This window comes from Cyprinodon tularosa, unplaced genomic scaffold (genome assembly GCF_016077235.1).
Source record: "Cyprinodon tularosa strain WSP-4 unplaced genomic scaffold, ASM1607723v1 ctg343, whole genome shotgun sequence".
Lineage (NCBI taxonomy): Eukaryota > Metazoa > Chordata > Actinopteri > Cyprinodontiformes > Cyprinodontidae > Cyprinodon > Cyprinodon tularosa.
The window spans coordinates 347,528-364,977 of record NW_024039056.1 but is presented as its reverse complement, the minus strand read 5'-3'; the positions used below and the strand labels follow the sequence as shown (position 1 = coordinate 364,977).

Here is a 17,450-nt window from a genome sequence, read left to right as displayed (position 1 = left end):
ACGAAAACATTTTTTTTTCCTAATCTTAAATAGAAAATGTGTACCGGTAGATATTTTTTTTTTTACAATTTTGGTATAAGTATTGCTCTAAGTAAGTTTCTCTGTCAGCTAAAGTAATGTTTTAGAGTCTACATACTCCAGTAAACGATTCATCGATTACTAAATTAGTTGACATTTATTTCAATAATGGATTAATTGATTTAGCCCTAATACTGACCTTTTCAGTCCAAACTTGTGCTCATGGTGAACAAACATAATAAAAAAAATCCTCATTACAACAAAAATAATCACCTTTAAGTGTTTTCAATTTATTATTGATACACTTATAAAGCATATTGCACAGGAGGTCCTGCCGACCCTTTTCACACAAAGAATCCCCTTTGAAAAAAACAATTGTGAAAAATAAAAACAGAATAAAGAGCCAATGCAGTTGTAAAAAGAACACAAACACCCCATACTTTGTTCGTTTTTCCCAGACCATGTTAAAGAACACACTAGCTGTCAGATATACCCCCCACCCCCCAACCCTTAAGCTTGTCATAATGTTTAAAAAAAAAAAAGCACAACAGGAGAATCATAAACTGCAATTTTTGCATTACAAGTGTAACCACAGCATATGTCTGAGCATTACTGGAGACATCCCAGGTACTTCTTTTGCCTCTGCTTTCTTTTAGTGTGTACTTCTTCTAAAGAACAAATATCCCCGTCATTCAGAATCTTCAAAAGGCAACAAGTCTTCATATTTTAACTTTCATACTATTTTAGACAAAAATGGATATCTCTGTTTTGCTAGCAGTCATACGATGTCATAAAAGGAGATTTACTTTCTTTATGCAAACAAAATAGGCTTACATGTGATTTCACTGCTTCATTATTTCTATAATCCTCTAAGTAAATGTATTAAGTGTACATGTTTGTAGTGCAAGAAGCATAGGACTCGCTGGGTCACATTGGCACTGCTGGTCTGTAAATAAAGTGTGAACTGGTACGTGTGTAGGCTCACATCTCAAAATCTGAAGTCTACCTTGGCAAAAAGCAGCATCAATATGTCTCATCTGTGTAAGATCAGAAATGCCACAGTTGGCTATAGTGCAGTTATCTGGTGACTCCAAGCCTCAGCTTACAGATTGTTTAGGACTGCGTCTGTTTTGTAAACATTTAAACGATGGCTGTCAGAGGTGTTAAATCTTCATGTTCAGGAGTCAAGAGCCTTTCCGATTTCCCTTCCATGCACCAAGTTATGCAACCGGCACTCATGATTATGTGATGCAAAATGCTTTAAAATTAACAATAGCATAAATAACTGGTAGATCACATACTGAAAACTCTGTTAATACTTTAACATACTTTTTATCAACATAACAGCATTTGGAGCAGAAAGGAATCTCCAATCATCCCTCTGAACAGTCTCTTCTGATCATCGGTTTTCTGTAAGCATTTTAGTTCTCAGACTAAGATTGTCTTTATGTCTTGTAAATCATTTCTCTCTTAATTTCCTCACCTGTTATAATACATTATTAACCTAAAAGACCAGGTGATCACCTAATTTCACTTTTTCGTAGAAACAGATTTTCCTATAAAATGACCTGCTCCATATAAGAGTCCAGGATGCCGTGCATTATATAAGGACTCATGTGGCATTTTTAAGAGAATCCTATAAACTTAAGAGATTAAAATCAAATATGATTTAGTAAGAATTATTATGCCACCAGGGATTTTGGTTAAATCAATTATTCCTTAAAACATTATTTTATTTTTTTGTTCCTGCTGAATACATGGACTCATATTAAAGTATGAATCTTTCTAAAAAGTGTAAGAATTTGCAGCTGCTATTTTAGGGCATAAATTCAAGTGGCCTCACTGTAGGAGCAAACTGATGCATGTCAAGACAGAAAGCAAAGCTTCTCTTGGTCCCTAAGGTAGGGTGGATGATGCAGCCATGTGGCCTGAGACTGGATCTATCTAAAGTTTAGAGGCTATCAAATCAAGTCAGTCTACACGACTGGATTTGATACTGAAGTTGGAGAAAAAAATGGAGGAAAAGGGAATAACTCTTCTAGATCTTCTAGCCAGTTAATCCTCACATTCAAATAATACAGAATGGCTCTCTATTTTCAGAGCTTTAGGACAGATGTGACTTTCTGCGTCTTCTGATCACAGATCAAAAGCAAATAGAGAAATGATTCAGTATAAGACAAACTGTACACTGTCCTGCTTCCACATACTCAATGCGGTTTACTAAACAACATTCAGGAGGAAAGAAACAGCTACAGCAAGGCAGGAAGAATGGCATTGCACAGTTTGTTTTTGTCTTTTTTCTGGGATGTCAACAAAAACTATTAAATTGGTGTATTCAGCCTCATTTTTTAAATGAACAAACAGTTCCATTCTAAGCTTCTTTAACATTTTCTTCCTTTGCTTTCGCTCTGTTTGATAGATTAAGCATTCTGAGGGTGCCTCTCTGAAAACTGTAGGATTGTCTACAAAAAAGAACTTGTGTCAGTATATAAGTGATGATCTCCTTAAAAGATGTTTTTCAACCTTTACGCACACACACAAAAAATGTGTATATCTGCACTTCTGAATGATCTCATCTGCATTTGATATTGAAATCCTCTAAAGTTAAAGAGGTTAGGCAGCAGGTTCATTACAATATCTTTGCAACTTCAGTGTAAAGAGTTTCTTTTTTTCCTGTGGGGACTAGCAGGTGTCGAATGTATAGGTGTTAAAGACCCAATGAGAAATACTTTAGAGGGAGGTAGATGTCCTTGATTATTTTACAGCTTTCTTTAGCCGTCTTGTAAATCATTTAGGTGCCACTTTAAAGCAGCAAAGAGGCTTTCATGTTGTAGAGAAATAACCCAACCAGAAAGAAGAGAAAGAAAAAGGAACAACAGACGTTCTGCAAGCAAAGCACTCCTGGATTATAGTCCTGAATATTCTTTGTCCTTCTCTGAATGTGAGAATGTTTATTGATTGAGCTTAAAGCTCATTATCACTCATTATCAGTCTTTTTTTATCTGTAACAGGTTGTTTCTTGAAGGAGCTTGACATCTTCATGACATCTTCAAAAGAAGTTATTTCTCAACACCTTTGGTTGAAATATTTGTCAATTCCTGTGCTTCAGTTTGGGGGTTGCATGTCTATGATTATCATAGGCTGATTGGGCTCCTAGAAGGGCTAGAAAGAAGAGGGAAATCTGAATAAGCATCATCTTCCACAACCAGAGTGTCAAGGATTAAAACATATCCTTAGGCAGGGCAAGGCCCATGTGTCCACTGAAGTCTAACGCCCAGGACAGCTTAGTCAGCAATGAGTTTCCATTTAAAGAATGCAGAAAATAAATCAGATGCAGTCTTTGAAGTTTTAGTCAACGAGGAAGATTCAAAAAGGTCCAGCTTTTCCGAAACAGAGTCCTGGTTTCCGTTTCATTTGCAGCTGCATCAACCATGCGAGGAGAAGATGGGTCTGCTGATGTTGCTGTTGGTCGTCATGGCCGCCAGCTCCCATCTGAGGTAAAGACAGGAGAAAGATTTGCTTGTGTTTTTACAAAATGTGATTTCTGCTGAAAAAGAGAAACTGGTTTTTATTTCGGTTGTAATCACAACTTCCTGTGAAGGACGTTTAGCATCTTCACATACCCCACCATTATAATGGAACACGGATTGATTTTTACACAAATAATGAAATTAAATAATTTTCCACATCCCTACAGCTCTGGGCATTATTTAATTTAATCTTCTATTCTGGAATTTGTTTTGTTTTCTCTTACAATTTTGAACAAAAAACATATTCTAAAATATAGAAAAAGTTGCAAACCTACTGCTGTGCCACCCTCATCACCTCCTCTAATTCATCTAAATAAAGAGGCAGGCGTTTGGAACAAACCGACTGTAACATGAGCACTAGGAGCAGAAGCTGAAAACAGGGTCTAGCGTTGACCTGATGACAGGTCAGAGGTTGAGCTGCAGATTGTTATCACTGGCTCTGGTTTCACACTCACTCCCTCTCAACTGCTTTGTTCGTTTTTTTGTTGTGAGCACGTGTGTTTAAGAGAGGAGATTGGCACTGGAGTTGGGGATGCCACTGAGAGGCAAAAGGGAGTTAACTAAAGTCTTGTGACCCCAACTGGAAACCCCTCTAAGGGTTAGAAACACAAATGCAAACACCAAAGCTGGGAGCATGCAAGGTGGTAGTGATGATGCAAGAGAAATGAAAGGTTAAGAGGCGTAATTAGTATCAAGTTCCGCTGGACAAACGTGAAAAAAAAAAGAGAGAGCAGACGGTCGCAGTTTTAGACACACTTGCTTCAAAAAGTGCAAGCTACAATTAGGCTAAGATAATTAATCTCTAGTTAATTTCAACATATTTCTCAGTTTAATTCTTGTTCATGTTATTACATCTTCAAATTTCAACTTTGTAGATAGATTAGATAGAAAGGTGGAAAGATGGATAGATAGATTAAATGTTTTATTCTTAATATTTTTGAAAATACTTTAATCTCTGCATAAGAGCCCCCAAAACACAAAAACGACTTTAAAATTATACTAACCAATTACCATATATACACCTCTCCATAATTGTAGGTGACCGCAGACAGGAGGCCTCTGATTGGTCAAATCTACATCCGCTCTACACTATGCGTATTTCCTGCTTGGTACCTTACCAGTTTGTTTTTTACTGTATGACCGTCATGGAAAGCGACTCGTGAAGTTGGACCAGCTAGAAGGGTGAGGTGAGCAAGAACGCTAGGACCCTTTTTCCACCCTGATCCCTGCTCTTTTTCGCCCTTATGTCCCTCCATTGTCGCACAAACTTGCCCCCACTTCCTCAATGCCTCGGGAGTATCTAGACACACAGCTAGTTCGTGATTGTCTCTCTTGCATTGTGGCGTGGAATAACATAGCGCAGACCACGCTTCAATATTGTGCATAAATCTAAAATATCTGTGACCATTTCACCGCAACAGACTTCTGAGGGAGTAAAACCAGCCCTTTAGTCCTCGAGGTGGCCAACCCATTTTCAAATCCAGCCTGTGGTCCTTTGCTGCATTTCTCTCCCCCTTTCTCGTACCTACTTTCCTGTCAGACTACAATGACTACAAACACCAGTTGCGGTTATGCGTTTGGATGATCTGAGTATGACTGTATGGTTCTATTGGAACAGATTTGAAGTGGATCCATTTGTCCTTTGAAGATTCAATAAATATTTATTTTCCTGTATAAATGCTGCATAAATAACTGAATACAAATTAAATGTAGATATACAGGATGTTGTGTCATTTGTAGCAGAGCATTGCCAGACAGCTGGCTGAAAGAAAATTTATGTGCATTAACATTGTAGAATTAATTGTAAGATCTACCTAAGAAAATGGGCCAAATGATCTCGATATATAATATTATATATATATTTAATAATATAATACACATACTGAGGGAGCAGAATGACAAACATAATATTCTGTTTAATAACCAAGTGAAGACTAAAACTAATTTTGATTTAGCAACACAGAGTAAAATAAAAATTGTAACACATTGTTTTTTTTTTTTTTTGAGTTAGGTGAAACTATAGAGACACCATAAAGCTGTTTTGTTCTAACAAAAGGTTGTTTTGTAAAAAAACTCAGGCGTAAACGCAGACCTTTCCTGTCTTTCATTACTGGGTGAACTGATTAATCCAGGTGTGTCTGATTAATCCAGGCACCCCTGGATTAATCAATTCATTCAGTAGGGAAAAAAAAGGAAAGAAAAGAAATTCAAGAAGTAGCAGAGTTGTGCCTGGAGCCCATTATTTCCTTTTCCTTGCTGCCACTATGTTCTAATACGTTTACATTTTTATACGTTGACCGTTTTTTTATCTTTATTCTTCCATACAATGAAGAATCATCTGCATGATGCAAAAAGGTACAAGGCTCACACTAAATACGTCACAGCCTGCATTACTGTTTCTTTATGATTATTTGATTCCTTTAAAAAACAAACTTCTGTTATTAGCTGAGGTATAATTCTGCGTAAAATGTACATTAGTACGCCGCAATGTGAATGAAGGATAATGAGCTATAATTTCCCTTTCTGATAAATTACCTCATTACTGAGAGTGACAAGCATAATACAAACAAAAGGACCAAAAATGTATCGATTCAGTGAAAAAACAGAACTAACGAGAGGAGGATGCATCTCTGACCTGATATCATGTGGGAGTCCTGACTGCTCCAGACTGTACTGAATAACAGCTATTTTGCATAATGTCTTCAAATTGGGGCCTGTAAAAAAAGAGAGAAAGTGAGTCAGAGCTGCTAATTATACTCACACTAGATTTCAGCTGCGGGAAATCAATCTGATACTGTGTTATACACATTTAAAAATCATATATTTCTTCTCTATGGAGTACAATAGATAGAAAACCGGAAACAGAAACAAACAACAAGGTTTACATATGAGGGGAATGACGCAAATGTGAACTCATCTTGTTACAAATCTGCCTTCTAAATTTACCTACAAACTTCCTCTTAGTATCCTCGTCATGGCTGTTTCACCATATGCTCACTGGTGAACAGAGTGAGGACACACGTGACTGGCACTGGGACGTGTATGGCACAGGGGATGCCACTGGGTACAGCCGGTCCCTGTGCAAGCCCACCTACACAAAGCCAAACTGTGACCAGAAAGCCCTACAAGCTAGTCCTATGCAGGCAGGATATATGACTATATTTGGCTGTCCATTAGACGGATGTGCCTGCTGTGAAAGCACAAAGCGAGGCCAAGGCCAAGGAGTCTGGTGAGAAATGAAGCTGTGCCATAAGAGGGCAAAGTATCAGAATTAACTATTTTCAGTCTAGTTTTGCTTTTTTTTAAACTAATTTTCAGCTTCTAAAATAACCATTATTAATGTTAAGGACATCTGAATGTGTTTGATAGAACAGGTTTTTAACCAACAGAATACAAGCGGAAGGAAGAAAAAAACAAAAATACAACAAGGATACTCACTGAAGTCTAAAATGTACAAGTCTGAATGATCCATGAGATTAAATTCATCCCCCATTCCTTGCTCTGGGCAGGGGCTGTAAAGAGAAAAAAACAAAACAATTTCAGTGGGGTTAGAGAGACCCTTTCTTCCTGCTCTCACAGGCATGACCCAAACTTTTGTTCCAGAATGTATTTACAACTTAACTCTTTGACAGAAACAATTGTAGGACCGGAAACACAAAATTACCAGCAGTGTTTCACCTGCTGTCTTGTTTAATCTGCAGCTTCTTTAAATGGGGACTCCCAGATTATTTCCAATGAGCACCAGTGGTCACACTGTTCTCCTTATCATGAATGGGCATGATTTAAGCCCACAGGAAGTGGAGCGCCGCAGTGAGACGGCAGGCTGGCCACTGCTGATAGACTCCCAGACCTGTGCAGTCGATGATATCACTGCACATCTGTTTCCTGCCACAGCTAAGAGCGCGCACACATACACACACCTGTGACCCACCTGAACTGCTGCAGTCCAACTCTATTTAGGTGTTAGTTTGAAAAAATTAAGATAATGAAAAACCTGACCATGTGTAACGATACATAAAACTAAATATATCTGTAACAAATAGCCTTGAGCCTAAGGGAGTTGATTTATTTTCTAAAGGCAATATTTTATGTGTAGTAGATCTCCCCTCATAACCATTTTACAGATACAATAACAATATACGGAGACCCATCTAAATAAGATGAAAGTTCACTTGACACTTTCACACAACCCGGAGGAGACATTCACCCAGACCTGTGCCATCACTGAGCATTTAAGAGGCCATAAATGTATATCACACAGAAAAACACAGCCAAGAAAAAGTCTCAACCGAAGCTTTACAATTCCTTGGAAAAGCTTTTAGTTTCACATTTCTTCAACACCACAAGCTCAACTATATTTGATGAGGATCTTATGTGATAGACACGAAAAATGCACAGTTGACATGAATTTAAAAGGTAAAGTTTAAAATTTAAGTTTCATTACTTTATTTTGCTTTTTATTTTGTAATGCATCAAGAGAATAATAAGGGACTAATCAGAGACCCTTAGAGGCACCACTCCAAACACATTTTACCACATGTTCAGTGTAATTGTATTTTTCTAACAGGTCCTTGTCCCACATCTCCTTCATTATCTTTTTGCCAATCAATCTCTATTCTCTTCTGCTGTCCTCCCCGTCGCATCTCCCTTTCGCTGCGTGTTCAGGATGTTGTAAGGGTTTTACGTTGCTAATCTTCCTTAAACAAACAAGGTAGTGGACTTAAAGCAGCTAGGAGAGGTGCTGAGCACGAGCACGGTCGTCCCAGGGGGCCAGATGGGGAAGTCATTACGGCCCCCCCGCCCTCAGGAGGTGACCCTCTGCACATTATAAGAACACCCTCTGCTTCTAGAGATAGTTGCAACATCACTCATTTAAGTATGGTTTCTGTTGGTGTGCTTTTGCAAAAAACAAAGAAAAAAAGCAATAAATTGGAGAAGCGAATGTCACAAAAACACATCTAGGCATCAATAATCTGAGAGTGGTGACAAAAAAAAAGTTATTACGGTTCCAACATGAAACAATAAATGTTCTTGCTGGCCAATCTTTAGAAGCTGACAGGTTGTCAAGCCTACACACAGACTTGACAATGCATTGACATTCACCCCTAAAGGCATTTTAGAAAAATGAACTTGAATGGATGTGGACAGTGAGAGGAAGCGGACTGAGATGCTTGAAGAGGATACATGGCTTTAAAATGTATTTTTCCAAATAAAAAACTTAAAAGGTTTAGCAATGATTGGACTCTGTTGCAAAGATGCCAATCTCTTGGGCTATGTCTCTACCAGCTTTGAAACCAAGGGTCTAAAACTGGAGATATTTTTTAATAAAATTGTTCAATCTGTAGGAGGGTTGCATCAGGTGTGCAGCATTTTCCAAGTCCTAGTCTAAATGCACATCAATACTTATGTCTCTTTGACTGGGAAATTAAAACAGATGAATAGGCATTGATTGGAACCATTCTATAGCGGCTCCTACAATAGGTTTAGGTTTATCCTCCAGCTGAAAGCTAAACCTCTGCCCCAGTCCCCGATCTTAGCATCCTCTAGCAGATTCTCCAGGACTGCTTTATATTTAGCTCTATTTGGAAGCTCATTGGAATAGAAAGGACACTATAGAAACTCGGGTGAGCTTTCTTGTTACTGCTATATAAAAACACACAAACATAGGATGAAGCTGTCACTATCTTGTTTCACCATGTGGATGGTGAGGTTATGGGAGTGTGCAATGTTGGTTTTCTGTTAAACAAAAGGCTATGTATGGATGCTTCTGTTCTCACCTGATCAGAAGACATTACATCATACTTTCAAAGACCGAACATTACTTCATCAGATGGACGTTCACATTGAGCCTGGTTCTGCTATTCGAGGTTTTTCCTCTCCACTTTCACTGCATGCATGATGTGATGGGTTACTGTAATCATAGCCAAAATGCAAGCGAATATCTACAGTTTCCAAGTGGTCATCCAAGAGGAGTGCATCCTGCAAGTCAATGCCTCTGTGCAATCAACAGGTTTCCTTTAGACAGAAAACTTTTTTCAGTCTTTGTTTTGATTGAATTGTCTCTGTAAAACGCACCCAGGTGACATGTGATCTCAAGTGGCAGTATATAAATAACCTGAATTGAAATAGATTTTCTATTTTTTTGTGGACAAACCCTACTTTAATGTTCTCCTAAACTTACTCCTTGAAATGTCTTTGGAGCTCCTTGTTTTTTATTGAACTGTTTATTCTTTAATACACTCTTACCAACATCTATAGCCTTCAGAGAAAAGCTGGATTTTTTTTTTTTTTTTTTACCAACATTTAATTTTACAGAACTAGATTTAGGAATCACTGGGGGGGTGGGTAAGTTAAATAGATTTAAATAAACAATTCTTTGTGCAGTTAATCAAAACACCAAGTGTTTGAAAAGTTTTTCTTTGGAAGCCCTTTACAAGATGTGCACATATTGATATTGCAATAGTGACTGCAAATTAATAAAATGTCAGGTTCTAGAGGTAAAACAAATTAACATCTATATGTGAAAAGCACACCACAGTAGTTGCGAACTACTGTGCAGACTCATTTGGAAGAGACGTTACGGTCTATAGATGCTGACATGTGAAAGAGTGCAGATAAGAGGATGTTTTAATAGTAGTAATAGTGTTAACAAGCCAGATGAAGACTACATCCTCTAGGATAAAGGTTTCTCACTTGCTCATGGATAATGTCATCTGGGGTGTGAAATTCAGCAGCGTATTGGGGGGATTTATACTTTATTGGTTGCCACAAAAAGGAAGAGAATTGATTAAACTCCAAAGGCGGAAGAAAGCGAGGGGGTGATGGTGGATGCCTGATAGACTGGTGGCACTAAGAAGCGGGAAAGTCACAGTGTACGACTTTATGTGACATCCTGGTGTTTGATGGGCCACTTTGTTACTTGATCAGCAAAGTATCACTATGTGTGAAAGTGCTCCTCCCCCTGCAGCGGCACTGGTTCCCAGTCTGAAAGAGGCCTGGGTGATGCTGCTCCCCCCGCTAAAACAACACTGGTTGCTATTTCAAACAACACTCACTAAGGGCGTCTAATCACCTAATGGCCAGCTCTTGCATTGCCTGCTCCACCTAATTATCTTCCAGACCAAAACCAATGCCTCGGGACTGTAGAAGAGAGTGTGAAACTGCTACCCTAAAATGGATGAGGAAATGTCTCAGAGTCTGTCAAGGAAAAGAAACAATAATCATTCAAACTAAAATAGACTTTCAGAGAGAAGAAATGAAGAAAAGTTACCAAGAAAAGACTGGAATCTCAGTTTTTTCTATGTACTCTTCAAATGATAACCCTGTCTCTTTTATAATAATGTTTTTACTATCTTCATTGGCCATATCCTCATTCTTAGACTGATATGATCTGCATCCTTTTCCTTTCTCTCCTTTCTTTAAAAACTATTATTTTTCTGAACCCCCAAACCCACAGGAACTCATCACACACAACAACTTCCTGCAAAGGACCTTATCAGGACAGCCAGATGTGCCTTCAAATTATTTCAAAGACCCTATAGAGGTTCTGTAAATTCCTGCAAGTGCTCAAAAAGGTTGGAGTAAGGCAGAATAAGACGTCGGAAAAGAATTCATTCAGTGTGTTCAGTCGCCTGCCAAGCTGCTTTCCCTCCTTTCTGGAGATTTTTCTTTTCTTCTAGTCCATCAACCAGGACACAGGGGGTCATTTGGAAAACCACATGACTATCAGTATTTATCAACACAGGGGGCTCCTATCCTACCATGCAGGACAAGTAAAACATTAGAGATAAAGTTTTAAATGACAGAATCTATAATAATGTCACCCTAATGGAAGGACTTTTTAAACATCTGCAATAATTTCCACTAAACAGGAGAACGACCTGGGCTTTAAATGTTCCAGACTGAATCCAACATAAGTTATCTGAAATTGATAGATTAATCCCTCGTGTCTTTCAGGGCTATCAGTGCCCCCTCCTGGGTCGTGGCTGGACAGTGGATTAGAGCCTTTAGCTGTCAAGACCTAAACCCCATGCAGAGGTTGAGACACAAACTACATCAGTCCTGCAGGGAGAGACGCCTGACTTTAGATTAGACAAAGAGGATACCAGCCCAAAACAAGCACTTATCTCGAATTTCAGCCACTGTGGATGAAGGCGGCTGGTGAAGCTGAATCAGAGAACTGGGGCTCCAGAAGGAAAAGAAGACCCTTCAGTCACAAATTTCCCAATAGCCTTTAAACAGTCCATACTTGGACATTAGGGAGATTAAGGGGAGATGAACACAAATGCTCACCATGTTTGCATATTTTTTTTTTTTTGTTAACCAATAAAAAAATCATATGTTGTTTTGCTTTGCATGTCTTTTTGTTTGTAAATCAGATAAATCTCAATACATTTTGCTAAAGTATGTGTGACAGCATTGAAATCTTAAACCCTTCTTGGAGTGTAAATACTTCTACAAAGACACTGGCTGGTACTAACCCTTTATATGAGGACCTCAGATGATTCAGAAATGGTCACTCGTTTATTTAACATAGTGGGGATACATTATTACTAGTTGGAAATAAAATTACTAGGGCTGAAACAATCGGCTTAACTGATTGCTGAAATAATCGTCAACTACTTTAGTAATTGATTAATCGTTAACTGGAGTGTAGAGACTGTAAAATATGCCTTTAACTGACAGAGGAACCCTTTAGAGCAGTACTTATATCAAAATTGAAAAAAAATAAATATATTAACATTTTGCATTTAAGATAAAGTGTCACCTGGTTTACTTTCGTCAAAAATCATCCTTAAGGAATCTTTAGCTATCGAATTATTAATCGAATTGCAAAATAATCATTAGTGGCAGCCCTAAAAATAACCATGAGAAGACGTGGCATTTAAAGTTCTTTGATTGGTCCTGGTGGTCTGATGCAAAGCAACAAGAGAGATGAAAAGGTGGCCGGCATATTTAAGCTAAAGAGCACAAAGTGTCACATGAAGCTGATCTCTGGACATTACAACTCCATAAGGAAGACTATTTGAGGTGCAGAGGGAAACTGCAGAAGCGGCCATCATCTCCAGCTGTTAGTGATGCCAAGTAGGAATTAATAAACATCAGGTTGCTTGTTTTCATTAGAGATCCAGTTTGAATGATTGCCAGGTCACCAAACTGTCTGATATATCAGACTTCTATTTAGACTGTTGACAGACAGAAGGTTGGTGAATGCAGAAATAACTGATGAATATTACAAAACATATTGCTAATAAAAATAATTATGATAACTTTGAGGCTAAAGATAAGTTGATACTAGACAAATTTTGGAAAAATAAGCAGCATGAAAAATATACTGATAATTATTGGATATATTTTTAAGCATTAGTGAACCTGTGCTGTTATTAGGCTTTTATAGTTTTTTTTTTCATTAAGTTTTAAGTAAGACAAAACTGTATGAAAAACAGTGTACATCATGCCTTAAGAATGGAAATATGTACTTCAATAATTTTAATTTAGTGTAAGTTATTGTGTTATGTGATTGACACAAGTTGGCAAAAACTGTGAAAAATGATTGGTATAAGGTTAGGAATGTCCTTTTTTTTTTTTTTTTAGATGTGCTAGATTTATTTTAAAGCCAAGAAATATGCCTTTGTGATGTATAATTACTGCCGATCCGGACCTGGAGGTGAAAGTTCAACATGGTTAAACTTTGTTAGAAAATTCAAAAGGAAATTGTGAGCTTTTATGAGCTCCATTAGGCCTTTATTTTTAGGAATTAATACTTAGACCAGAGACGTCTCAGCCTCTGCAAAACAAACCAAGTTCAAAGTACTCAAAAGACCACAAATAATTTTTATCTAAAAATGCAAACATATTTTAAGGTTATTTGGAAAATTGCCATAAACCAATTCAGTATTCAATCTCATCCTTATTAAGTTTACCCTTAAAAAACATTCATGAAATCTGAAGCTGTTCTGCAAGAAAACTATTTTTGGTCACAAACATATATATTCATGCAGCTTCAATAAGATGAGAAGACACGTTTCATAGCAGCTGTTTTCTAAGATATATGGAGATAAAAATGCACAGCAAATCCAGAGAAACTGGAACAGATTTAGTTAAAACTGCATAGAAATAAGAAAACTTTAAGAGTTTTAAGAGTACATAATGATAAGAAAGGATTAAACCAAAGCTGGAAAAGCTGTTTACAATGTTAACTTTATAAAGATCACTAATTAATCTCGCTTTGTTTTATACAGGTCATATATTCTAAGGAGCAAATAAAAGCATCCAAAAGAAACAACCTAAACACAGTTGGAGCAGAATTAAAAACAGCCTGATTGTTTAATCAAAGAGGGGCTCTAACATCTCAGCAATGACTGTTGAGAAGAAAGAGATTCTTCAGATCATTTGTTTCCCTAATTTACCCTGCATCCTGGTTTATTATGCAGTGAAGATGGTAAGCAAAACAAAAGAAGTATACTTCTCTTGATGTGATTTTATGTTTACAAATCAAATTTAAATCTTAATAGTGATTTTATTTTTTTAAATGAATAAATAATATCAAGCTGGGGAAGGTTTGCTTTTACCAAACAGAATTGTATCCTCTCATTCATTGACCTCACCAAATTTATTTATTTTATTTTATTTAACCTTTATTTTACCAGGAAGTCCCTTGAGATAAAATCTTGTTTTCGAGGGAGACCTGGCCAAGGGGCAGCAGTACAATAAGACATATAAAAATACATAAAAACAACATAATAAAATCAATCATAAACTAGACTTTAGAATAACAGTTATAATTCTCTGTGCAAGCGGTTTTCAATAGTGATTTAAAATGCTGTAGCGGAATAAGAGTCCGTAATTGCAGGGAGTTTTGAATATTGTGCCACGACCATGGTGCTGCATAGGAAAATGATGTTTTGCCAAGGTTTGTGTTGATCCTGGGAATAGTGAAAAGAACACGACTTGAAGAGCGTGAGTTGTAACCACTGTTAGCTACAGACATGAGGTGACACAGGTATGGAAGGAGTTTACCCAGGATGGCCTTGTAAATAAAAGTAAGCCAATGATGTTGTCTTCTGAGGCTTAGAGAGGGCCATGAATAAATAAATAATAATAAAATAAATAAAACCCTTTTAAAGAGAGATTACAGCTACCCCTTTCTTGTGGCTATATATGAGCACAAAAAGAAAATAAATTTTCAGACCAAGAATATAGATAAGAATGGACCGAAAATAAGTTAGGCTACAGTCCCCCTTTCTTTTAACCAGGCAACATCTGATTTTTCTGAGTTTCTGATCATTTATTTCAAAGATTCCCCAATTTCCTAGAAAAGGTGTTTCTATTATTTATTCATCAATTTTCTACAAGATGTTTTTTTTGAGTAGGTGAAAACAAAAATCTTACACAATGAAATGAATTAAGCATTGTACTTTAATTCTGAAGGGCTAAACCTCAATTTGCTGTGTTTCGCCCTCCAAGCAAAACGTTTGGACACGACTATTGGAGACAAAGACCTAAATCGTCTATAGATTGCTTTGGCAGCAGTTATTCAAGAAAGAGAGCAGATCTTCCTTAAACAAACCGATTTACAACAGCATCAGAAAGATTCACTATTTATGGTGTTTATCGGAGCTGCTGTCTAACACTCAATCCTAAGAAACCCTAATAAACACAGCCTGTTAGCAGGTTAAGGAGGGTTAAGATGCAGATGGAATACTATCATGAGCTTGTCTTTGAAGAGTAAATCACAGTGTTGCTTCGCCGCCCCAGGGTCTTGTCCCGCCACGCGCGGAGTGCCCTACATCCTGCTGGGGTCACCTTCACTGTTTGACAGGTTTTATCTCAGACATGCTAACACGCACAGGCAACACACACAGACAATTAATAAAAAGGAAACTTCTGGAGCCCACCCTTTGACACTTAAGCCAAAAAAATGGCAGTTAGTGTGGGTTTGAAATGGATGGTGTGTTGACAAGCATGTCTCTGTGGAGCCAAGAAGACCTCCAGAAGTAGCCTGAAGATATAAGACGCTGACCCCATTCAGTAATTAGCTCTCGAGTTTAAGAGCAATAAAAATAGAAGATACATTTTTTTAACAGCAATATTTGGCAAACTGAAACCTGTGCCACAATTCTGTTTTCTATTTAGAATAACACTTTTATTGATTACTTTTACAGCGATATTAGCCCACACCTCACAAAGAGGAACAGCTGCCTCCTGATAAAACACAATCTGTCCTTATGAGAGATACCAAAGTGCAAAGATTCTGACCTTTACCAACTACTGAACAAAATGTATGCACTCAGAGGACATTCCCTCCTCAACAGCTTTCTGTTTTGAAATGACCACTTAAATTCCCCTCAGATTAAATATCATAGTGAGATTTCTGTGGTTTAAACTGGGCAGAGATGTTTTGGCTGGAAGTGAGATTACCAGCTGTGTGGTCTCTCAGTTCTTAAGCCTTCAGGGTAGAAACACACTAACTGCCTGATTGCAGTGCAAATAAAAATCTGCTCACTTCTGGAGAAGTTTTGCAGTCATGAAGTTATTCACAACATTTTTTAACTGTTCATTTTACAGCTTTAAAAGGAACCGTAAACAATGCAGTTTTTTTAAAGACATTGTTTACCCAAGTGTGCTGCAATTAAAGTACCAAGTCATTAATGGCATCTCTGTAGTTGCTTTAAGGATCCATGAGATTTTTTTATCTATCCTTTATCTATCCTATGTTGTTATTATTATTGTTGTGTGTTTGCTTGTCTGTACTGTATATATTTGACCTTTTGCACGGGAGCTGCAATGGAAATTTCGTTGAATTCTGTTCAGTGACAATAAATGCTATCTATCTATCTATCTATCTATCTATCTATCTATTCATTCCAAATGCAGCTTTCGCTCATTTAGAATGAATACAGAGCATTTCTGAACATCAATGTTTAGCAGATTCTTAAAATGATATGGGTCTGTACTTAATGGTTTGTCTTTTGCAGGCTCTTAATCAGTTTTCAGCAATAAATCTGGTTCATCCATCTTTCCATTAAGTGTTATTATTCCAGCAGCTTTCCAACAGCAGAATACAACTACCACCATAAATCACAATGAAACAAAGGGACGGCAGAGCTCAAAAGAAAAACATTGGAAATCCTAATATCAATCTTCTATTTGGGGGATTTTACAAAGGGTTGTAAAGCAAAGAGGCCTGAATTGAAATACACACATATTTTTCTCTAAGATTTTTAATTGTGAAAAACCCCCAAAACCATTTGGCAGATATTCTGAAATCTATGCATCATCTTTAATCCACTTCACAGTCATTTGTCAAATCTACTGAAATTTAATAATGGACTTCAGGAACATGTGTTGTAATGCAAAACTTTATAAACAGACTAGGGATGGAACGGTTTATGAAAACCGTCCGAACTGTTCGGTTCGACTGTCTCGGTTCGGTTCGCGTGTGTTGCGTTCGGTTCATGCGCTGCTCCTTTTTTTCATAAGCAAAGCGTTTACACTCCAGAGCAGAAGGAGGCGGTACTGCGACCAAAGCCAACCACCAGTAGTACACAAGAAGAAGAAGAAGCGAAGCAGCGTAGCTGGGTGTAGCAGAAAAAAAATCAGTTGTTGTGGAGATTTGTGTGGGTATGGCGAGTGGGAAAGAACAGGAGTTGGAAGACGCGCCAGCAGCACTTTATAGGTCTGCTGTATGGGACCACTTTGCATTTAGAGTGACCTACGATGACGGTGGAAAGAAAGTTGTGGATAAAAGTGCAACAGTGTGCAAGCATTGTGCAACACGTTTTGTTTATGCTAACAGCAACACGACCAACATGTCATGCTAACCCCGAAATCCCACACACTCCGTCAGTGCTCAACTACGCTCCGCTGCGCTCCAGACCGCCTGCACAAAGCAAAGCCTAC

At 37.7% G+C, this 17,450-nt stretch overlaps 1 protein-coding gene across 2 annotated transcripts in view; it reads right to left on the bottom strand.

Moving 5' to 3' along the window:
* Positions 1–287: 287 nt before the first annotated feature.
* Positions 288–17,450, bottom strand: part of klhdc3 (kelch domain containing 3) — a 38,091-nt gene continuing 20,928 nt past the window's right edge. For both annotated transcript variants that reach the window (XM_038294682.1, XM_038294681.1), the window contains exons 9-11: positions 6,987–7,060; positions 6,184–6,262; positions 288–3,510 (exon numbers count right to left, since the gene is read on the bottom strand). In XM_038294682.1, the coding sequence (XP_038150610.1) occupies positions 3,444–3,510; positions 6,184–6,262; positions 6,987–7,060 (220 nt within the window). In that variant the 3' untranslated portion in view covers positions 288–3,443. The remainder of the gene's footprint in view (positions 3,511–6,183; positions 6,263–6,986; positions 7,061–17,450) is intronic.